The 24,695-nt window shown below is 47.5% G+C and overlaps 1 protein-coding gene across 2 annotated transcripts in view; it reads left to right on the top strand.

Annotated features, from left to right (window-relative positions):
• Positions 1-23,226, top strand: part of LOC135245855 (chemokine-like protein TAFA-5) — a 44,969-nt gene extending 21,743 nt beyond the window's left edge. Inside the window, exons 3-5 of one of the 2 annotated variants that reach the window (XR_010327421.1) lie at positions 13,550-13,677; positions 18,389-18,564; positions 21,993-23,226. Coding sequence is in view for 1 of the 2 variants with exons in the window: in XM_064319208.1 (XP_064175278.1) it covers positions 13,550-13,677; positions 21,993-22,001 (137 nt within the window). In the remaining variant the exon portion in view is untranslated. The remainder of the gene's footprint in view (positions 1-13,549; positions 13,678-18,388; positions 18,565-21,992) is intronic. The other variant, XM_064319208.1, reaches the window with a different exon arrangement.
• Positions 23,227-24,695: the final 1,469 nt, after the last annotated feature.

The raw sequence follows: 24,695 nt of genomic DNA, 5'->3' as shown, positions 1-24,695 counted from the left end.
GAAAAAGGTCTGGGGCTGTAGTACAGATAAGGAGAAGTGGCATTCATTCATTCATACGAACAAATAAATAAATAAATAAATAAATAAAACCCTTAAGGACAAAGCCCCCCATCACCGCACCCCTGCCCCCAACGCAAAATAACTATTACTCCCTGAGGTTGACTCTTCTAAGAATTGCAACTCTTTCTTTTGTTCAGATACAGATAATCCCTTATCTGCAAATTCTTGTTCTTTTGGCTGTTTCATTGGGGGGTGGAATGTGACAGGGTGCTGATACTGGTTTCGAATAAGGGGAGTTAGGGGACGCTATTGTGAGGCAATCTTTGAGTGCGAGAATAGCCATGCTTATTAACGGGCCTCGCTGCACTTCCTCCCTCACTCAACATCCACCCCCTCACTTCCTTCATTAAAAACCATCTTCTGAAGGGAATAAAATAGAGAACTACTCAGGTAATGTCAACCACAGCTCATACTAGGCTACCTCTACATATTCTTCTGCAGCACCAACAGTCTGAAAAAAAACTGTTGACACTCAGAATGAAGACACATCTAATAGCTCAATTTTCCAAAGGTAAACTTGTTTCCATATTTCTTCATTTACTTCTGCAACTGGCAAACTCATAAAATTGCACCATAGTACATTAACAACCATCAGTATGTTGATATATATAGTAGGCTAATGCTGCTTTTTGCAAAGCTATTTTCCAGTACTTATGCACTTTTCTTTCTTTCTGCGCTGTTGAGGATAAATGTGTCTGTCTTTTGGATCATTTGGAATTACGTAAAAAGCGTACATTATTAGTTGCAGTCGTGAGACTAAAATACAGATCTTAGAACGGGATGTACATGGACTTAAGAAAGAGAGAGAGGGGAAGTTAAGACTGATTGTTAAAAAAAAAGAATCGATAAAACAGGTGAATAAAACACCCTACCCAGGCACCCTCTTGATGGGGGGCTATTCAACAGAAGCTAAAACGCAGCCGATTCTATGAAAGCCATCGTATTTCCTGCGTATTGAACACTTTTGGTTATTCCTATTCACCTGCATGGCTTGCCGCCTACCAATCTGCGAAGGGTTCTCAAAGAGCAGGAAATTGGTCGTTGCGGAATTGCCACATCGCGGCTATAGCCCGGCGCTGCTTCTCCCTGGGATATTGTTGGGAAAATATTGGACAAGCCAATTGCCTTTCCACGCTACCCAGCTGCACAAAGGCAAAAATAAATAAATAAATAAATAGAAAAATCACTGAAGGATTGATGTGGAATTTGCTTTTCGAAATGAGTGCCATGTTGTTTCACCGGGGGAAATTCTTTCCAAAGCAGCTCTGGGACACCGGACAAGAAAAATGTTGAGCATTTTCTCTGTGGGGGCAGAAAAACCATAACAAAACAGGACAATAGAAGGGCTTTTACTTAGACACGACGAGAACGCGGCGTTTCATTTCTCACTTTGTCCTTCGGTGCCGTTTGAACGGAACGTAGTGGGGTCGAGTGAGTAAAACTACAAATCGTACACGTATGAAGTAGGTAATTGGGTCTCCTCCGCCTGGGTGCCTGCAGCGCTGCATTCTGGGAAGGGCGCAGCTGTTGTAGACTTGAGAAAGGCACTTAATCCTAATTACTTCGGTAAAACACACAGCTGAACAAATGGCGAACACGTAAAATGTTGGCTATTAAAAATAGCCACGGACAAGGGGTGCCCGCTAAAGCAAAATGCACAACGTAAAAAATAAAAATAAAAATAAAAAATAAAAAACTGCGCGTGACATATTCATGAACGGCCAGATGTGATCTTAATGCCTCACGCAGGAACTTGCGTACTGAGGTGTTTTAAGGGCCCGCGGGCTGAAGGGGGGGTGGCCGGGTAACGAATGGCACTATCAGCGCAGGTGATAAATCAGAGGCCACGCTTCGCAAAGCAGCGGGGGGCGGAGTGATACAGTGTGCCCAGGTGTTCCGAGGGTTCCGAACGCCTGATGTCACTGACGCCGGTGATGTCACAATGGACAGAACCCTGCCTCGCTTGCAATCAATTCATAATGCAGTGCAAAGTAGGTGACAATTCCTGCAGGTCTGTTGTAAATTTTATTCCCACCCAGACTTACGGCGGATGGCTGTGCACCAATGGGAGAGCAGCTGAGCCGTGCCAGCCGCGAAAATAACGTCCCCTGTGATGGACGCTCTTAACGCGTGCGGGAATCTGTGGAATGGATCCACACACATCCATTCACACACGTCTGAAGGCCTCTCTCTGTCATAATGAGAAAGCGCTTTTCTATGCGCCGTCAGACGGGCCAATGGGGAAGCGCTCTCTCATGGTGACAGAGCACTCGAGACGCGATTGAGATCTCTAAGGGAACCTTGGCTGGGCTGTTATCGGCAAAAAATGATAAGCGGCTTACTTTTAGGGTTATCCTCTGACACAACGGCAATGTCGTTTAAAATAAAAGGCAACTTTTCAATCCAGGGAATAAGTTCTCAAAAAGCTGGTTCACTCTTCCTATTCCAGTCATGAACCGGAGCTCTAGCCCGTGGGGTTCTGAATAATCTTTGAGTGAAGAATCATTTACACAAAGACTAATGCAAGCTTTTTTTTATAAAAAAAGATACAAGTTTCTAAGGAGGCTGAAGATAGCGGCGTTCTTTTTCTCTAGAAGATATCCAGCGACGGTACCCTCTCGAGGGGAAGGTGTCGGCTGGGATGTGGTCGCTCTGAAGCACACGGCACAGCACTGTCCTGGACGAGGCGGATTAATGAGCACAAGTAGCGTCCAAACAAACGCCTTCCCCGGGGTTTCGCCTTCTCGCTCTGTGCCGCGGACAGCTTCTACACCGGAGCTCCGGTGGACTCGGGGGCAGAGATTAAGGGGGGAGGGGGATTAACAGAGGGGCAGGCGGGGCATACTGTGGAACCCCCATACAATGGGGTCCTCTCTATGGCCCCTTGTGCCTAAAAAACCGACGGGCGGACTTGGTGACCCAGTCAAACCCAGTTGGTGGCCAAACCCAGTCAAACAGGGCGAGACGCATGTGGCCAGTAAAATGATTATTAGCGAGCAAGACGTGCGAGATGAGTCTACCCAGACAGGGAGGAAAAGACGGTCCGCCGCTCGGCTTCTCTCTCTGTCTCTGTCGTTAGCGTGTGAGGTCACGCTCGGCACTTCGCTGTCACCTTTTGCCAGATATTATGCGGGTAAACTCAGATACTGCGACCTCCCGGAGTATCTGATATTTTATCAGGCTCGCCGGCATTGCGGTTAGCCTGCTGTGAAAATGGCAGCTTGTTCGCCCCCGGGTCAGCTGCGCTGTGGAATTGCAGTTTTTTTAAATTTATTTATTTATTTTTAAGAAGATTAAAATACAAAACAGAGGGGGTGTGTGAATGGCAGTTTAAGGCTGTGTTGTGTAAACACTATAGTATCACTGGAAAGCAATATGTGGTGGTTTCGGAGAGAAAAAAGAATTAGCGTTTCCATTGGACAACGGAGAGGTTGCCGCTCCAACATTCTGTTTCTGACAGCGCTTTCGGGCGGACTACGAGCCGTCATTTGACAGATTTTCTAAATCGTGGACTTACAAACGAGGGAGTTGGCAAGGCAGGCTGGGTACTGCTCGGTTTGCACAATGACGGTTATTGCTGAAGAATTCAAAGCCTCGCTCTCTCTCAGAGTTCTGTGCGCGGGGTACAGAGGCCGGGCGGTTTCCCTGTGCAAAGGAGAGCGCTTTTACCGCTCGTCCTTCAGAGCCTGAGAGCAGAGGAGAGAAGCAGAGGCTTCGCTGCTGAGAGGGAGAGAGGCTTTCAGAGCATTCATTTCTGGAACTGCAGGCAAAAAACCGGCAGTATTATTACGCGCTTTATAGTGTGAAATCTTATCTGCTTTCAGGGAGCAAATTAAGGGCCCCCGATGCAAGATGGTGGGCGGGTGGGCGCAGTGGCGGGGGTGGGGGGGCGGGGGGGGGTTCACTCTGCAGTTATAATACTGAGGCTTTGCCATCCGACCGTAACCGGCATATAAAACTCCGCTTCCAAAAACCAATTGGAGATCTTCAGCGGAGGGTTTTACATATTATCGCATGGAATAGGACAATAAACCGGTTCAATCGCAGTCGGTAGGATGAAAGGTTTTTCCCTTCTTTTTTTTTTAACGACAAAATTGTTTTGTTTTTTTTCGTTTGTCTAGGGAGTGTCCCAGCCTAATGTTCCATGTTCTAGCTGGCTGGTGAGGGGCGGCTTTTTTTTAGAGATAAGGACACAAAAGAAAAACCAGCAGCCGCACTAGTTTAATCTGCTTAATTGTGACCGTTCTTCAGGCACGCCAGGCCAAGCCAACGCTACAAGGGTTCGTACAGCAGCCCTGAGAATAATTACCATTTCTTGGAGAAAGATGATGAGTTTTCTTTCCACCGACTGAATGATAATCTGCCGGACCTTTCGCAACAAATGGGAAATTAATGGGGTGCTCTGTGAAGCAGATGAAGGAGGGCCTCTGCACGGTTAGTTTTACATCGACTGCGTTTTCCACTGAGTGGTTTAACCAGGCTTGTTGAACTCTGGTTCCAGATGACTCACAGTGTAATATGCAAATGGCTCGCAGTTCCACCGTGCCCTTGGATTAATACAGTGTAAATAAGGGGCTTTCAAAAGTCTAAAGTCTCTCCCTCTTCCTTCCTCAACCCCCCTCCCCCAACTTCCCCTCTTCCCTCTCTCTCACCCTTTTCTTCCCTCCCCCCTCCCTCCCCTCACTTCCTCAACCCCCCATCTTCCTCAACCCCCCCCCTGTGACTGAGTGATGAAGTTACACCATTCGTCGGCTGAGTGATGAAGTTACACCATTGGTCGGCCGGATCACGTGTGTTAGGTCCATCCTTATACTAGGTTTAAAAAAGTGCACCTCGCAGCAATGCTTGGTGAGGGGGCGGTCGTGCTGGTTTTTCTCCGCTCTGTATCGTCTGTATCGCTTTCACCCGCGTTACATCAGCAGAGGTTCGCTCCGCCAAGCTCTGGGCCGCTCTCCTCAGTTACTCACCAGTGCACTGCGGCCCCTCGGAGCACAGACTCTCTCCTCTCATTGCCCGTCCCGCAAAAATATTTTTCGATGCGCGCGTTTCCCTCGGCAGCAAAAGCGGTAAGGATTTTTTTAAAAAACAGGGGTGATAGTTTTCTGTTGTTTTTTTTCCCTCTCTCGTTACAGACAGATTGTATGTCACATCCCTTCCCTGCAGGTGTTTGCCTTTATTAAAAAAGGTTCCCCCGGGAGCTGCTAGTGGCTTGTCCCGTTAAGGCACTGCTCGAGTGATCGAACGGGGCCCCACAGCCGGGTACCGAAAACCCGGAACCGGCCCCGGCGTCGACCGTGGCCAGCAGCACCGCGGGGCGGCCCACGAACTGGCGCCAACGCCGCCCGGGGACGAGGCCACTAAAGTCGCCCGGGGACGGGCGATGACACGCAAACTGAGAAACGCACCGAAGAAGCGCACCTACAGTTTTACCTGTGCATTATGATGTCATGTGCACTCTCATGTAGGCTGGATGGCAGCCAAGTAGGGAGGGAAAAAAAACAATAACATGAAAAAAGCAGCGGCTTAGTCAAACTCCACGCGGCTCAGCGCAACGTGAGCAATCCCCAGAGAGCCGCCGCCCTGACCTTTGGAATTGATCTGAGTCGATTCTCAAATGTCAGCACCGACGCCCCAGCAGTCAGTGACTACAGATGTGAGCCTGTTAGCTTGTTACAGGTTGAGCTGACTACAGATGTGAGCCTGTTAGCTTGTTACAGGTTGAGCTGACTACAGATGTGAGCCTGTTAGCTTGTTACAGGTTGAGCTGACTACAGATGTGAGCCTGTTAGCTTGTTACAGGTTGAGCTGACTACCGATGTGAGCCTGCTAGCTTGTTACAGGTTGAGCTGACTACAGATGTGAGCCTGTTACAGGTTGAGCTGACTACAGATGTGAGCCTGTTAGCTTGCTATACATTGAGCTGACTACAGATGTGAGCCTGTTAGCTTGTTACAGGTTGAGCTGACTACAGATGTGAGCCTGTTAGCTTGTTACAGGTTGAGCTGACTACAGATGTGAGCCTGTTAGCTTGTTACAGGTTGAGCTGACTACAGATGTGAGCCTGTTACAGGTTGAGCTGACTACAGATGTGAGCCTGTTAGCTTGTTACAGGTTGAGCTGACTACCGATGTGAGCCTGCTAGCTTGTTACATGTTGAGCTGACTACAGATGTAGCTGTTAGCTTGTTACAGTGGTGAGCTGACTATAGATGTGGCCTTAGTTTTAACAGTTAGCTGACTACAGATTTGAGCCTGTTAGCTTGTTACATGTTGAGCTGACTACAGATGTGAGCCTGTTAGCTTGTTACAGGTTGAGCTGACTACAGATGTGAGCCTGTTAGCTTGTTACAGGTTGAGCTGACTACAGATGTGAGCCTGTTAGCTTGTTACAGGTTGAGCTGACTACAGATGTGAGCCTGTTAGCTTGTTACAGGTTGAGCTGACTACAGATGTGAGCCTGTACACATGCACCTGTACGTAGCCGTACAACACATACCGACTTCTACAACGCCGTTAAAAATGAAATTTAAAATATCAGAATTCGTTCCAATTCTGAAACAAGCCCCGCGTTTTCCCCGCTCTGCGAGCACAGGCTCTCAGATTAATGCGGCTTTAACTTTCAGCTCCGTCACACGGCAGAATAAACCCAGAAAGACCTGGCCAAAAGACCAGCGTGCGCGAAGAACAATAACTATATTAAAAGTGACAGAGACAAGAACCCAGTGACATTAAAACTAATCGCAACAAGAGTGCGAGTTTGGTTTCGCTCATAAGCTGGAAGTTATTTTAAGCTGTAAGGCCTTTCCCATGACTAGGAATGGAGGTTTTTGGTACACAGTGACGGAAAGCACTCAGGCACTCAAGCTTAGGTTCTGCGCTTTTAAAAGAGCAACAGAAAAGTTGAACTCAGCATTTCTAAATAAGGGCTGCATTTTTACAGCAGTAACCGTCATGCCTGATCTGAATATCCGGACAACGTCAGCACTGGGGTGTTTGAAGCTTTGTGTGCGTGTGTGTGTGTGTATGGGGGCTTATGCGTGTGTGTAATCCTTCCCCTATGAAAGAGCCCGGCTCATTTATTGTCTCAATAAAGCCTTTCTGCCAGAACTGGAGCTGGTCATCAGTTAGACCCACTTTAACTGGGTCAAGACCACGGGGGCCGAGAAAACAGGAAAGTAGCCCTCTGCCTGAAGAACATGGAAGGAGTGTGCACCTGGGGATCAGTGCACCTGAGACCTGAGATCAGTGCACCTGGATCAGTGCTCCTGAGATCAGTGCACCCGGGGATCAGTGCACCTGGGATCAGTGCTCCTGAGATCAGTGCACCTGGGGATCAGTGCACCTGGGATCAGCTCACACTTAAAGGAGATGTGAGGTACTACAGACCTTGTGTCAGGCATGGCAAGACTGTCAAACCCTCTACATTTCACACCTAAAGCTCAATCTGAAGGTTTTGGCTGAGGCCAATAGGTCATTTTGTCTTTTAACCCACAGAAGCTTAATTTGGATGGCTCCAAATAGGCCAGCAATCACTCGAGACTAACTCTTCAAAGGTACCAATAAACAGTTCTAGACTGGAGGTAAGAGGAGACAGGTGCGTGTGCAAAAGTGATTAAAGGTCTCTGCTCGCTCTACATATGCTTGAACAATACCTGTCAAAAAAGCACACACGGATGAATTTACTTTAAAATTATGCAGAGAAATTTGAAGTACAGAGGAACTTGGTAATGCTAATGTAATATAGATTCAACAAACCCTATTCTCACAGGGCGTCAGATGAAGCATCGGCTCTCCAGAATATTGCCTGTGTCAAAATGAATGATTTTAGATAGAGATAAAATGAGATAAAGCCATAAATGCTTTCATTTTGCTATTAAATCTGCGCAGGATGTGAGCATTTCTTCTCCGTCGAGCGATTGCCTCTCATCTTTTAGAGAAAAACTCTAAAAGGGGGAAGTTTTTATCATTAAGCCAAATAGCCTACGGTTTGTATAAACAAGAAAATCATGTCTTTAGGGGGAATATTTCAAATTACATTATTTAAAAGGTAGTTAAAATAGTGTGGAGCTTGGCACAGAGAAATATTTTGGGCTGGAACATTATGACAGCTTGCTAAAAGAATATTTAAAAGAACTTATTACTCACCATGAAAATACAGCCATCGTTCTACAAGCTCTAACTCAGGGATAAGCCAATGGGACGGCATTGCGGACCAACTTGTGTGCTACTCGTGAGGGTCAGACGTGCCCGTACAGCACTGTTAAGTGTAAATACACAATGCAGTGCGTGCGGTGTTGTGTTTGTGTGGAGACGTGCCCGTACAGCACTGTTAAGTGTAAATACACAATGCAGTGCGTGCGGTGTTGTGTTTGTGTGGAGACGTGTCCGTACAGCACTGTTAAGTGTAAATACACAATGCAGTGCGTGCGGTGTTGTGTTTGTGTGGAGACGTGTCCGTACAGCACTGTTAAGTGTAAATACACAATGCAGTGCGTGCGGTGTTGTGTTTGTGTGGAGACGTGTCCGTACAGCACTTTTAAGTGTAAATACACAATGCAGTGCGTGCGGTGTTGTGTTTGTGTGGAGACGTGTCCGTACAGCACTGTTAAGTGTAAATACACAATGCAGTGCGTGCGGTGTTGTGTTTGTGTGGAGACGTGTCCGTACAGCACTGTTAAGTGTAAATACACAATGCAGTGCGTGCGGTGTTGTGTTTGTGTGGAGACGTGTCCGTACAGCACTGTTAAGTGTAAATACACAATGCAGTGCGTGCGGTGTTGTGTCTGTGTGGAGACGTGTCCGTACAGCACTGTTAAGTGTAAACACACAATGCAGTGCGTGCGGTGTTGTGTTTGTGTGGAGACGTGTCCATACAGCACTGTTAAGTGTAAATACACAATGCAGTGCGTGCGGTGTTGTGTTTGTGTGGAGACGTGTCCGTACAGCACTGTTAAGTGTAAATACACAATGCAGTGCGTGCGGTGTTGTGTCTGTGTGGAGACGTGTCCGTACAGCACTGTTAAGTGTAAATACACAATGCAGTGCGTGCGGTGTTGTGTTTGTGTGGAGACGTGTCCGTACAGCACTGTTAAGTGTAAATAACAATGCAGTGCGTGCGGTGTTGTGTTTGTGTGGAGACGTGTCCGTACAGCACTGTTAAGTGTAAATACACAATGCAGTGCGTGCGGTGTTGTGTCTGTGTGGAGACGTGTCCGTACAGCACTGTTAAGTGTAAATACACAATGCAGTGCGTGCGGTGTTGTGTTTGTGTGGAGACGTGTCCGTACAGCACTGTTAAGTGTAAATACACAATGCAGTGCGTGCGGTGTTGTGTTTGTGTGGAGACGTGTCCGTACAGCACTGTTAAGTGTAAATACACAATGCAGTGCGTGCGGTGTTGTGTCTGTGTGGAGACGTGTCCGTACAGCACTGTTAAGTGTAAATACACAATGCAGTGCGTGCGGTGTTGTGTTTGTGTGGAGACGTGTCCGTACAGCACTGTTAAGTGTAAACACACAATGCAGTGCGTGCGGTGTTGTGTTTGTGTGGAGACGTGTCCGTACAGCACTGTTAAGTGTAAATACACAATGCAGTGCGTGCGGTGTTGTGTTTGTGTGGAGACGTGTCCGTACAGCACTGTTAAGTGTAAATACACAATGCAGTGCGTGCGGTGTTGTGTTTGTGTGGAGACGTGTCCGTACAGCACTGTTAAGTATAAACACACAATGCAGTGCGTGCGGTGTTGTGTTTGTGTGGAGACGTGTCCGTACAGCACTGTTAAGTGTAAATACACAATGCAGTGCGTGCGGTGTTGTGTTTGTGTGGAGACGTGTCCGTACAGCACTGTTAAGTGTAAACACACAATGCAGTGCGTGCGGTGTTGTGTTTGTGTGGAGACGTGTCCATACAGCACTGTTAAGTGTAAATACACAATGCAGTGCGTGCGGTGTTGTGTTTGTGTGGAGACATGTCCGTACAGCACTGTTAAGTGTAAATACACAATGCAGTGCGTGCGGTGTTGTGTTTGTGTGGAGACGTGTCCGTACAGCACTGTTAAGTGTAAATACACAATGCAGTGCGTGCGGTGTTGTGTTTGTGTGGAGACGTGCCCGTACAGCACTGTTAAGTGTAAATACACAATGCAGTGCGTGCGGTGTTGTGTTTGTGCGCTTTGTCGTTCGGTCCTGCCCTTGCCAGAGCAGCAGGGTCTGCTGCTTCTCATCGCTCCTCAGCACTTAATTTGTCAATTAAAGCAGCTGATTACCTCGGGTCTTGGGGTTAAATTGGCTGCTGATTTTAAAGGTTGGAAACAAAAATAAACAACCCCGCCGCTCTCCAAGGGCAAGAGCTGCCCACCGCCGGCTTGCGTGATTGCGTAAAAAACACGAGGTGCTTATGGGTAACACGCTCTCTCCTGATGTCAGGCCCGGGAGGCGGTTGCCCCCGGAGATGCTTCTCGTCCCGCGGAGCACCGCGCTGGTTAAACGATCGTCGGGGGCGACCGACGGCCCCCCCCCCGCTTCGCACTGACGTTTCCCACGATAGCCCGTGACACGTCTGAACCGCGGGAGGAATGTCAAGAGACCCCTAAACCAGGCTGCTGTGAAGACACATTAAACAGCACTCCTGGAACGCTCTGCGCCCCCTGGGGTTCAGGAAGGGGGGGGGCACACACTGACCAACCTCGCTCTGAAGTGAGCTAAAACGCTGTGGATTAGCTTAAAATGGTCTTTGAGCTCCCATTATTATGCAGGGCTCTGTCGTGAATCTTAATGTGCAGCGCTTATGAGAACAAGCTCGTGTCGAGGTGCAGACCACAATTTTAAAACTGAAATTTAAAATCCACGATTCATTGTGACAGTCATCTACAGAAGGAACGCACACGATCATGGTCTTGGCTGCGGGTTGTGATTTATGCCTTCCTTAAGGCGACGACGGCGGGTGATTTGAATTACAACGCATCCTAAATATCAACGCTGCCAATTTCAAGGCAAAGTTATTGACTCAGGGAATATGACATCAGGCTAATTGACAAGCAGCCTTAAAAACAAGGGCTATAAATCATATTACTGCCCGAAAGATGAATGACCCTTAAGTTTTATTTATACCCATTTTTTTTTAAACAGATACGGTCAAGTATAAAACATACCCAGATAATTTTCATGAAAATTATATTATAGGAACATAATATAAAGCTAAAAAAACTGCAGTACAGTGCATTAACTGCGATGTCAGATATCGGGCGGCGGCAGTGCGGGGTAGCGGTTAGGGGCTTGTAACTCAAAGGTTGCAGGTTCGATTCCCAGGTAGAACACTGCCGTTGTAGTGGTTTGAACCCTGGTCATGCCACAGCTGTTGTACCATAGAGGCACTACATCTAATCTGCTATGTAAGCCACCTTCTATTGCAAAAACAGAAACGAGACTAATGCAAGCTTACTGGACTGGCTATGATGTGCACTGTAGCTGTATGTTCCGCTGTTGGAGGGATAATGTAGGGATGTTAGGAGTTAGGCATGTTTATTTTTCTCTCGCTAAAGTACTTTCCACCAATCCAGGGCATTTGTGCACCTTTTCTTTTTTTCTGGTTTCAGCTGTGAATCACCTGGCACCGCTGACATCACTAGTCTGAATTTCTTTCTCAAGAGCTACAGTTACAAAAAAAGAATAAAAATAATAATGATAATAAAAAGACAAACTAAGGCGCCCGACAGCCCACGGCGGCGGCGATCTCAAACAAACGTTTCAAACGTTTCGTGCGCGGCCCCCGGCACAAAAGCGCGTCCTGAGCTCCGCGGATACCTCGTCCCTCCCCCTGACGAAAGCCCGACGCGGCTCCAGAGTGAGTCACAGGAAAGGAAAACAGTCAAATTACGCCGATGCGCGGCACAAAATGGGCGTATTACTGGCAAAGACTCGTCGCGCGGAATGAAGTGGAAGAGCTACATTTTGCCTGCTCTCGTCTTCGGATGCTTAAAAAAATAAATAAATAAATAAAAACACTTGGGATACGTTATGGATGGCGGCAGTGCTCCCGCTGGTAATCAGAACGCGGAATGTGCCCCCCCCCCCCCCCTACGAGGACGCCTGAAAGTGCAGCAGTTTATTAATTATGCAAATGCGTGGCTGTGATTTTTCTCCTAAAAACAAATAAAACAATTAACGGTGCGTGCGGGGACACTGCAGGGGGGGAAATGCCTCTGAGCTATGTGAGCGTGCCTGCCCTGTGTGTGTGTGTGTGTGTGTGTGTGTGTGTGTGTGTGTGTGTGTGTGAAATCGCTTCACGGTGCACAGGTGCGGACACTGGGAACTCATAGTTTCCTTTGTTTGTGTGTGTGTGTGTGTGGGAGCACCACCCTCTCCTCTCTCTCTGAACCCATTCTTATTCATATTTCCCTCTTTCTTCCCCATTTCTCCCTCCTCTCTCCCTTCCTTTCGGTCTCCTCTCTCTTCCTCTCTGTGGGCCTGTTGGGGTGTCAGGGTACAGTATGCAAATGCACGTGGGTGCCCTAGTTTCTTATAAATAGACAATGTGTGTGTGTGTGTGTGTGATGAGATATAAAAGCGCCCTTCCCAGGATGGAAAAGATCCTCCACTGCAGTCGAGACGCACCCTTTCAGAAGTGCGTTTGTGTTATTATGCCGAGCGTTTCCTCTTCCTGCTCTCTCTTTCTCTCACGCTCTCTGTCTCTCTTTCCCCTGCCTTTACCAAAGTCCTTTCTCCCTTTAATTTCCGCTCGGAGTGAACGCTCTGTTGGGGGGGGGGGCAGATTCTGCTTTTCAAGATCACTGATGTTCCCAATATAAGGCGGAAAATCACGCATGAGTGATCCCCATCACCCAAACCCCCCTGCCCCCCGCCCCCACCGCGCCCCCATTACGGCTTCAGACCCCCCCCCGCCCCCCTCCCTCCCTTACCACAGATCACACATCACAGTCTCTCTCTCATTACGGTCGTCAGAGACTCCTCCAAAGTGGACCACGTACCCTACGGTGAAATCACGAGCAGACCATGCACTGCGCACTCACTACAGCTACAGAGTTCACCAGCGTATGACGTTCCACAGGAAGAACAGGAAGAGTCGAGTTTAGGGAAGAAGAGTTTTTTGGGCAGAGGTGCGCAATGACGGCCGTGTCCGTTTTCGGTTTGCCTGCCAAATTAATGGCCTTAATTACTGACTTAGCCCTAACATTTACGCCTTCTGACATTTCAGCTGCATTTCTTAATGAGCGCATGAGCGACGGCCAGAGACCGCTCCCGTGTCCCTGGAGAAGAGAAACCGCTTTACTGCTATCTAATCTGAGCCAGCATTTGGCGTATACAGCCAATTAGCCTGTTTATCCAGGGTAATTGGTGGAAACAAAAACCTGCATACACACTGGTCCTCCGGGGCCAGACTTGCACCCCCACACCCCCCCCGAAACCAGCCTCTGCCCCCCGGTTTAGGGTTTGCAGCGAGGGTGATTAACCGATCCCCTCCTCTCTCCGCAGCGCGCATCGTGAGGTCCAGGCAGTGGTGTGACATGATGCCCTGTCTGGAGGACGAAGGCTGCGACCTGTTGGCGAACGGATCGGGCTGGACCTGCACGCAGCCCGGAGGCAGAGTCAAAACCACAACGGTGAGTCACGCAGAGGCCCTCTCCTCCTCCTGTGCCACTAATGCTGCTTTCACTCGCAACAGCGTTACTGTTATTACAGCTATCGATAAAAACGCCGCCGCCTTTCCTGCTTTATAATATGACAGCGTCACGATGGCATGGACTGTACTAGATAACAGTGTTACTACTGTAGCAGGTCTCTGTAAATGTACTGTTACGACTCAGTCATAATAGTGCAACTACTGTAATAACTTTTTAATAAGTGTTATTACTGTAACAGTGCTACTACTGTAACAACTGTTTAATAACAGGGCTACTACTGTAACAACAATGTAATAACAGTGCTACGACTAACAACTGCTTAATAACAGGGCTACTACTGTAACAATATGCAATAACGGTGCTACTACTGTAAAAGCTATTTATTAACACTGCTACTACTGTAACAACAATGTAATAACAGTGCTACTACTGGAACAACTGTTTAATAACAGGGCTACTACTGTAACAACAATGTAATAACAGTGCTACTACTGTAAAAGCTATTTATTAACAGTGCTACTACTGTAACAACTATGTAATAACAGTGCTGTACTGTTGCAACTCTCTGATAGTGGTGCAACAACTGTAATAGCTTTATAATAATAATAATAATAATCATAATAATAAATGTATTTTATATAGCGCTTTTCATAGTCTCAAAGACGCTTTACAATACATGAATTATCAAAATAAATAAATAAATTGATAACAATGTAACTATGACTACAACAATAAGTATTCCAATGGTAGTGCTAATATTGTTCAAGCATCCATAAGAGATGCCACTGTTACAGCGCTCTGTAGAATGCGCTACAGTTCCCCCTGTCGCTGATAAAAACGCTGCTGCTCTTCTCCCTTTCGGCTGAGCGACCCGACCGCGCGTTTACCCGAGGAGCCCTTAAAACGCACGACGCACACAAGGAATTTAAAAGGGGGGGCAGTGTGTTCGGTCGACTGCAGCGAGCATCGACTGTGTGTTTAATTATCAATAACGCGGAAGCAGTATTTATTCTGGAAGGTTTCAAATTACCATGCTCCCCTGCTATGCCCCCCCCCCCCCCCCCTTTGCGTCTCTGCGCAAGACTCCTCCAACAGTGTGCAGTTACAGTTCAGCTTGCTGTACTGCCCCCCCGCCCCCAATCGGCAGAGGTAAAGCTACATTAATATTTTTAAAAAGCAACAGATGGATCATTTTCATTAGTTGGGAAGGGAAATGCTGGGCAAAAGCAATCGATGGAGTCAACAGCGAGGGAGATGTAGGAACCCCGTGACACACACAACACACATACACACACTCTCTCACACACAGGCCTGTGCCACCCAGGGACAGCAGAACGTTCTGGTATGACGCGGCACGTTTCTCAGTCCTCGTTAATTAAAGCGCTCCGTCTCAGTGCCCTCGTTAGACACAGCTCATTTGCATCACCCTCGTCTCAGAGTGACACAGACTGAGCGTCAGGCACAGGAAAATAATCTCCCCTTTCATCGACCCGCCTCTCCCCCATCGCCAAAAAACAGCCTATTTAAAGTAACACAGTGCCCCCTTCTGAAATAGAACTTTTCCTTCTGCGTTGCTGTCGGTTACTGCATGCGTACGAGGTCCCCCCCCCCCAACCTCACAAGGCTCTTCCCTTGCCATTCCCCCCCAAACCCTTCCTACTACGCTCCAGCGCGTGAGCCAATCTGCCTGCAGGACTCCGGTAATGTCCAGGAATCGCAGAGCGATCGGCCGGGCCCGCGTGCGGGAGAGAGAACACACCGGCGCTACGCGGCGAACCCCGGGCCTCACCGCGCGCTGGACAAACGCCAGCTGCCGCGCGGACGTGAGGAACACTCCATAAAGCCTGACTGATGCGCGCGCAGCACCCAGACCAGCGCCAACCCGTCCGACTCGCGTCTGCTTACAGGAGGACTGCTAGTGCGGCGATAAGGCCCTTGTTTTCACACCGGCTTTTACGTTCCGGGTTCTAAAGCGGCGGGAGGCCCTGGATCATATAACACTCCGACAGAAATGATTTTTTGGAAGTAGATATTATTTCCATATTAATAGAGCCGTACGGGGAGAGCGCAGATACGCTCTGCTCTCTCTCCCATGAACGGCAGCGTGGCTACGGGCTTAATGGGGAGCCAAGCACCTTATTATCGTTCAGGGTTTCTTTCCCTTTATCAAACATTTGGAAAGGTTTTACAGCCAAGAAAGTTTCTTGAAATGTCATCAAAGTTTAAAAGAATCTAGAAGAGGAAGCCCACTATATGTACCCTGAGGTCACATGGTTTAGCTGAAAAAAGGTCACAAGACAGCTACAGTTACAAGCCCTTACAGTAAATCACATGTGCATATGGCCCCCACCCTTAAAGCTGTACACAATCACAAATCTGACCAGGTCAGGAGCGGCCCCAGTACTTTTTCTTTTTTTTGGTGTTTTTACATTCAGCATTGTGGGAGCGAGACAAAACTCTCTCAGGCTTCTGCCCTGCCTGAAGTGGGGTTGGGTTCGAGATCCGCAGGGGGTAAATAAAGGGGGATATCGGGGAGCCCCAGCACTTGAAAGCTCTCATGAACTGCACATATTAACACTTACAACCGGTCTAGGGCTCTCTGTCCACCCCGCACGGTTCTCTCAAAACCCCTTAACGATATATTCAGCACCGGCTTGCGCCTTATCTCCTCCATCTCTCTCGAAAGCGCTCCGCCCCTCTTAGACGGGCCCCCGGCGCTTCGTTTGAAATACGGCCGTGCATGGCAGCTGTATCACGTTATGACATAAAATATACGACGTACCTTTTTACTTACTAATTGTGAGCAATAAAAGGGGTTATAAATATAAGAGGCTGAACGGCCCCCCTGAACGGTCGGGAGCACCGGTGTCATAACAACGAGCCGAACGCAGATCGGCTCTTTGGTAGGTAATTTTTTTAATTGGTCGGCACTTCGCTGCCCGGAGAGTGTAATCAGGCATTGTGCTGAAGAGGCTTTGGCGTGATTCAGGGCTTAATTACAAAAGAACACCGTGTCAGGGGCGGGCGCTCGGAGAGACCGGCGCTGCTGCTGCAATCAGAGGAGTTTCACAGAGACTGAAGTATGCCTCACCCCCGAGCATCAGGAGAAGAGATGGGAGGAATACGGACACTGAGGAGGAAGAGGTGTGTGTGTGTGTGTGTGTGTGTGTGTGTGTGTGTATATGAGTGTATCAGTGTGTCTATCTGTGTGCGTATATGGGTGTATCAGTGTGTGTATGTGAGTGTATCAGTGTGTGTTGGCAGGTGGGTGTAAATGCGGGACAGTGCACAGAGAGCAGCAGCAGCTGAAGGCCGGCAGGGCCATGCTGGCTCTGGCTCTGGCGCTGACACGCTGCCTCTCTAATTGATCCCACTGGGCCGGCCGGCACCACCAGCCACATCCACACAAGGGCTTAAACAGAGCCACCGCAGAGAGGACAGCTGCTCGCCCGTCCCACACCCCCCCGCCCCATCCCAAAATGCTCCCGCACAACTGGCTCCAGAGACACACCAAACTGAACAGTGTCTGAGAGGGGCGCTAACAAAAGCCCCACTTCCCCAACAAAAAAAAAACTGGGACGCATTATTAAATATAGAGACAATTTCTGGGTTTGCAAGGTAGTACAAACTCACACCCGTATTCTTTTCCTTTACTCTAAGTAATCGGTCTCTACTTTTGAATAAAGTCTTGTCATTGTACCATATTAAGTATTTGACAATAACTTGAGCACAATGAGCAGATTATTCCGTACTGCATACTATTTTCCACTTTGAAAATGATGAGATTAAAACAGTAATTTACAAGAGTGATAGATTAGTACAGTAACTTAAACCTGAAGATGGATTGGTACAGTAATTTACAGTTTAAGTGATAGATTAGTACAATCACAAGGGAAAACAGTGATAGATTAGTACAGTAATTTACAACTGAAGAATGATGGATTTGAACAGTAATTTACAACTGAGACTGATGAATTAGTACAGTAATTTACAACTGAAGAGAGTGATAGATTATCATGGTAATTTACGACTGAAGAATGGTGGATTTGTACAGTAATTTACAAGTGAAGAGTGGTGGCTAGTACAGTAATTTATAGCGGTGAATTTGCTCCGCGGGGTCTTGGAAAATCAGTGAGATCAGTGAGAGCAGTTGCAGCGGATGCTGCTGTTACCATGGTATTCTGGGGGGCTGTTATGAACCAATGACATGCCCACTCTCACTAAGTGGAACGTGCTACCAGCACTAATTACATCACCAAAAAGCCTTTACTGGCATAATATGCTTCCACACTCACTGAAAATCCCCAGTGACATCAAGGGGAGATGGTAGATCTTGGCTGATTAGAGCTGCAGAAAGCTTATCCAGGAGTATTTGTGCCGAGGAAGGACATGGGTGGAAATTCTGTGTTAAGTGTAAACAGCTAATTGCCAACGAATGACCAAGCCTTTCACACGAAGCCTGTAGACCAATCAGAGTAGAGCATCAAAATGGCTATATAAAGACAAGTGACATCACCACGTTCAGACAATGAATATATTCTTCAAAAACTTTATTTTCTAACTGTCTTATTGTTGAGTGTTCCCATTTCTCTCACTACTGTGTTACTCCTGAAGAGATGGATCTCATCTTTGCCCTGCTTTAAAGACTGAATACCTCTGTAAAAAAACACCCAATCCCTGTGATTTAAAGGCACTATGATGTGATGGAGCCCCCCTTTCGTACAAACGCCCCGGATGAGCTGCGTGCAGCCTGACAGGACAGGACAGGACAGGACAGCCCCAAAACCCCGCCACCCCTCGCCAAGAACAGACAGTGACCAACTCCCGCTAACTGCAAGCCGCCGCGGGCCCTGACCGCACCGTAAGGTACACAGCTTCCGCCCGACGCCTCCATGCATGCCACTGTGCGCCTGAAGCATGTGCAGAGACAGGGAGATTCCATGCACTGCTAACGCTAGCGATCCGGTGCTGTTTTTACACAGGTGCAAACGTCCTCTACGTTCTTTGGCTTTCTTGTAAAAAAAAATATATATATATATAGGGAAGACATTTTTTAAACGGGAAACCTTTAATTTGGCAGGTTCAGGTGCTTGCTGTGCTAATGCAGTGTCAGAATAGCTGGTCGGGTGGTGGAGCTGTTTCGGGGTGTAGAGATGACCTGGGTGAGATGAGTGTGTGCAGATGGTGTTGAATGTAATTTCAGAGACCCTCGTGGAACGACGCCGGATGACCTATTGAGCGTGATTTCTGTCGCTCGGGAAGCAAAGGGCAGAGTTTGAACATTTTAGGGCAGCGGTCCGGCTCGAAAAAGACCAATCGAAACGGTCACGAGGCACAGCTGTCAGGAGAGATCTCCGGGAGGCGAAGGGGCGAAAAGGTGTGAATTGGCTGGAAAAAAGCGAGGGGTGTTTGCACGGGGTCTCTGTCGCCTATAGCCCGGGCACTCCAGAGGACACTCCACAGAAGCCCATGCGCAGGGAATCAGGAGCTGCCATCGATTTCCTGGCTTTTTAATTGGGCTTTCTTCAGTGTACACCAAAAAAAAAGAAAAAAAAAAAAGTTTTTTTTTTGGCTCGTCTCCTTTGGGGAACGCTTTTTAGTTCTTTATGGAACCCTCGACGGTTGGATTTAAAAGTGTGTGGACTCATAGATTGAACCATTCTGCCCGACAAACAACCCTTGTGCTGCTGGTTGCCGGAGAGGTTTTCACTCCAACCCTAACAGAGCACACCTCATTCAACAGCTTAAAGATCTCATTGAGCTGCTAATTAAGCAGTATCAGGTGAGCCAAATTAGGGGTCGCCAGGAGAACCCACAGAACAGTAGGTTCTCCAGGAGCAGGGTGGAGAACCACGGGTCTGTGGAGACACAGCGGAGCCTGCTGGAACCCCTGCTTCTGAGAGTGAATCTGTGAATTACTCTACGCCATTGTGCATACCGCACAGCTGAACGAAAACGTGCTGGGGGGTAGCGCAGACTGCGCCCCAGCCCAAAAAAAACAGCCAGGCGCTAACGGGACTGCCCCGTAACCCACGGTTATTTCATAAGGGAAACGGGCCCGCTGCAACACAAACGGGCCCAATCGATGAGCCCGCGCGCTCATCCTTCTTCTGAACGGTGGCCACGATGGCGCATGTGTCTTTCCCGCCACGCGAGTGGAGACAATAACAATCTCTTAACTTACAACGAGGAGCAGCAGCAGCAGCAGCAGAAGCAGAAGCGGCAGCAGCCAGGGACAGCTTCCCGCCCCCTCCGGAGGAAGTTAGACGAGGAAGCGATGTCGTCAGCGTGACCCAACGCGAGCTCAATTAAATCACACGTAACCGCAATTAGCCGGTTAGCTGTATGATTGCGATCGTGTGCTCCGTAATTAGGCCGAAATCACATCACCGCCAATCAGAGCGGAGGATGAATCACGGGCCCGTAAGAGCGCGCGCAACGCTCGAGTCGCCGCGCGGTAGAGAAGGGGGGGGAGGCGCGCAGCCGCGAGCTTCCTAAGGAACTGTGAGGGGGAGACGCTAACAGGATATGAAAGGGCTTACTGTAAGCAGCCGTCTCCAATAGCCCACGGTGCTTCTCCATTCATTTCCATTCATTTAAGTCCCCAGAGACTAACAGGGAGACGTCTTGCTAAGCTTTGTTAGTATCTTTGTTCTCCGTTATTATCTTTCATTTTAGGTTTTTTTTTTTTTTTGTCTTTGCATAATTTGGCAACAATTCAAATGCAGTTCCTGGCGATTGGCTTAGAGGGCAGCACTGTTCCCACTGGTGAGCTCAATTGAGATAGTTGACATCACGATGCAGGAGCACGCACCTGGCAATCACAGTAATTACAGAACAAAACTGCAATTTTTCATTTTTAGAAATAATATGCTTGACCCCCCCCCCTTCAGTCGTGGGCTAAGTATTCTTCTATTCCATTTTTCTTTCAACAACATTATTCCACTACATCAAAAGCATATCTAAACTGTAATTGACCTGTTTTTTCTTTATTTTTAAAATTCCCTCAGTACTTAAAGAGCTTACATTTGACTGAACACTTCGCCCTTCAGAGCAGTTTTCACTCAGAGTAATGATCAGAGGGTTCATCATTGCAAATGAAACTGTCACACAACCATTGCAGACAGGGGAAAGCACCTATTCTCTTTGAACCACGCCTGAGGGGACATGCCAAAATAGCTGTGTGAACACAGATAAATCAAACGCTCCCAGCTTCAATCGCCTTCAGACCTGGGTCAAATACGTATTTGTTTTGAATTCAAATGCTTTTCTGCGCTCCATTGATCTTGCCTGAAATGTAGAACACGATCAGTGTTGCTCTTTGGCCCTCTATAGGAGGTTAGCGGGCTACCTTACCATACCACGATCCAGAACCATTATACAGAAGTGTGGCCACTACAGCTAAAGTTTGACTGAAGTCTGCATGTCTCACTGTTAATGACAGATGCTGCACTAATGGAAAAAGGTCTGTCAGCCAGTGTCTTATAGAACATCTAACAGAGCTTTGGTTTACATAAGTAAGCGGCCAGATCTGCTCCTCTTTCCTGCCTGTAACCCTTGCATAAGCTATAAAAATAGGCACCATTATGCAATTATGACCGCTGGTCCGTTACTCAAGTAGGAGACCGTTTGAACTCTAGTGTGCTTGCTCTACTGCTCTGAGCAGATTTTCTCACTTTTGCATTTTTGTATTACAGGCCTGGATTTTTCCTTCTGTTTCTTTTACTTAATGAAATACAAAAAAAAAACACTACATTTGGGAATTGTATAGGAAAAAAGTGACTTTGGCTTGTAAGGGTGCCTTGTGGTCATGTGACGTGATTATGTCGACGATATAAACGTCTGACGAAATGAGCTCCGTTCACAGTAGAGAAGGTCAAGAGCCAAAATGTCAGGTGGTAGCTAAAATTACATTTTGGAAGATATGGTTGTGGTTTTCGAGTTAATAGCGCTGGTCAGGGAATTCCAAAAAGGTGAATAATTGTAAATTAAAATAAAAAGCAATCCTTTCACACAATTTAATTATTCTTTGCAAAATGTTTTGATTAAATGTCCTCTTGCTACCTTTGCACTAAATCTCGGGAGTTTTACAGTTTTACGTTAATAAAAACAAGAGCAAGGCCTGGGTTTGCACCAGAACGGCTGCTACATTCCCAGATTTCAAAATGGCTGTTGCCACAAACAAACTGTAGAGCAGGAGACCCTAAAATAGATTTTAGCCCAAATACTGCTTTGCTTGCTGGTATTTACAAACAGCGAACTGACAGTTGGTCTGCTCTGCTGTACCCCTCCAGGTCTCCTGAGAACAAAGAACAGAGTCTCCCACATCACCGGAGCAGCGTGGACTCTTTAGAGCTAGCTGCCCCCGGAAGTCAAGTCTACACGGCTCTGGGTCATCTGTTGCTCGTCATCAGCTCAGCTCATCCATCCACGGACAGCGCCCCCTTGTGCCTGGGCTGACCTCGCAAGTCTCTCTGACCCCCTTTTTTTGCCCAAAGAGCGGAAGCTGGGATTAAAAACGGACTTCGCGGAGGGAATTGTTTTTAATTGGCTGAAGGGGAGGACGACATCACAGGAAGCTGGTGCATGACACGCCCGCAGACTGGACTCCATGATCAGGGAGAGTACCCGCGTCGGCTGTCTGGCGAATTCAAAAGAGCTGTCTGTCCAAGGTTTATTTTTGGCACCCTGAATTAATTTTTTTGTCTGTCTGTATTTTCTTTCTTCTGTTGTTTTTTTTTTTTTTTTTACAGACCAAAGAAAAACAGCATTTAAGTCGGGCCAGATGGAACAGGTCGGAAACAAAGGGATTCTGAGAAATTAATGAATTCAGCTCTGAACAGGCAGCAAAACAAAGAGACGCAAACACACACACACATGCTTGCACACACACACACACACACACACACACACGCGCTACACAAACGAGCAACCACACAACCTCTGTGGCTTTGAACAAAACGTCCTGTAAAATGGCAGCACGGAGAGCAGCCGTCAGGAAGGACATGTAAAGGAGTCCATTCACCCACCGCTGCTGCTGAGGCTTTTCTCCCGGACCCTGCTCACACGATCGCGTCAACCTGCCACTTACACACCTGTGAAAATGAATTTGCATTTATTCCTGGACACAATCAGACAATCTGCAACAGGCACGGCTGCACACGGGAAAAGGGTGTAAACCACTTTGCCGGAACACTGATAAAATTGTGAATCGGAAAAGAAATTTGTGGGGATAAAATATCATTTAATGTATTTTGAAATGTTTGAAAGTTATATATATATATATATTTAACAGTTTTATATGTTGTATCTTTGTAGAAAACCTTATTTAACACCGACAATGTGGTCACAATGGCAGTCATAAAGACTGGATTCGAGAAGAACGCTCATCATCTCAATGCCTTCCCTTGCTATTTCCTTTGCCTGCAAGTGGCTCTTCTATTACTTTTTTTTTTAAGCCATCAAATTATTTTCAATTTCTCAACATGACCAATGGTGACTCAATTAAAAAAAAAAAAAAAAAAAAAAGGTGGCGGTGACATCCCAGCGGGGCGTTTCGAGGACTTCCTTTATCGCGAAAAAATATTTAGAGAATAAATGAAAGTCGTTACAAAAGAGATTTCAGGCGCTAGGCTAAAATGCTGACGTCCATTCACCGATGTTGGGTGAAAGGGAAAGCGCAGTCACAAGGCCGTTTCTGTTCTGTAAGAGGGGAGCAGGCGGCTCGTCCTCCTCCTGCGTGTTTCCCGCTTTATTCAGATGGGGGAACGCAGAGAGAGAGAGTCACAGCGCTGGGTTAGCGGTACGGGAAATGCCACGGAGGGAATCGAGCCCCCAGCCGCTTGGGTCAAGGGTCGGCCGCCCAACAGACTTACACTTTGACCTACACACAATGCCATGGGCGTAGAGAAGGTCTCTGTCTATCACTCATGTGCATTGAGAAGCCACTCCCTTATTAAAAGTGCAGTTTAGTTGCATACCATGATTAAGTGCATAATTGAACACACGTTGCCTTTCAAATGCTCCCTGACTGAATGATTTGCCTCAAAGTGAAATTCACATCATCCTCAAAGCAGACTCAAGGACCACCAAAACACTGTGGCACAAAGCGTCCATGTTTTAGAGAGACTTTTTCAACACTTCTCTTAACTGTTCTTGTCCTGGGAGAACGTTTGACAGACAAACGTAATTCCACCTGCCTGAGTTCTGGTAATCGTCCTGTATCTTTGATGTCAATGCCAGGAGTCGCGTCTCGTTTCATTTAAGTGTACGAAAAAGATTCTTTGTCCTTGACCCGTACAGTCAGGTACAAAGACAGGCAGCAGAAAAAAAGCAGCACAGTCTAGTGCACGGGGGAAGAGATGAACTGGGTCGTATGGTAATAGACGAATATGGGTGACTGATGTGTGTGACTTTGTGAACGCACCCCGGACCTGCAGAGGGCATCCATGTTGGCCTATGCCTCCACCTGGTGCTGCTTTACACACCTTCGCCATTTTGTGTTCCTGCTCCACTCCCCACTGAGAATCGAGGCAGGGCCACATGCAGCGAATGATGATAGCTATGATTTTAAGCGCGTATAATACACAGTAACTATGGAAATGACCTTGAATAATTAACGGCAGGTATCATTAGGGACTGCTTAATTAGCTGCGATCGAGTATTTGAGAGTGAGAGGCGGGTCTGTTTGAAACGGCGTCCATGTTTTCTCTCGTAACAGTAGAAAACAATGACAGATGGTTGTCACTACTGTTCCAGGCAGCGGGGGAAAAAAACAAAAAACAAAAAACAAAAAAACAAAGGGCAGCGAAAAGCCGCGAGGTGTCATGGCCGCCACGCGCGTCTAGAGCGGCCTGTGTGTGCACGGCTCGCCGCGGCACGGATGTCCGACCGCCGTCCGGAAAAAAAAATTCCGCAGGAGGAATGTCGCGCCGCAAGGAAAGCAAGGACATTCAATTTGCGATTTTAAGCCGTCCGACAAGAGCTTTTAGCCGCGG

The sequence above is a fragment of the Anguilla rostrata genome, chromosome 19 (assembly GCF_018555375.3).
Source record: "Anguilla rostrata isolate EN2019 chromosome 19, ASM1855537v3, whole genome shotgun sequence".
NCBI classification, from domain to species: domain Eukaryota; kingdom Metazoa; phylum Chordata; class Actinopteri; order Anguilliformes; family Anguillidae; genus Anguilla; species Anguilla rostrata.
The sequence above is the reverse complement of the archived record's forward strand: the minus strand, read 5'-3'. Positions and strand labels throughout refer to the sequence as shown.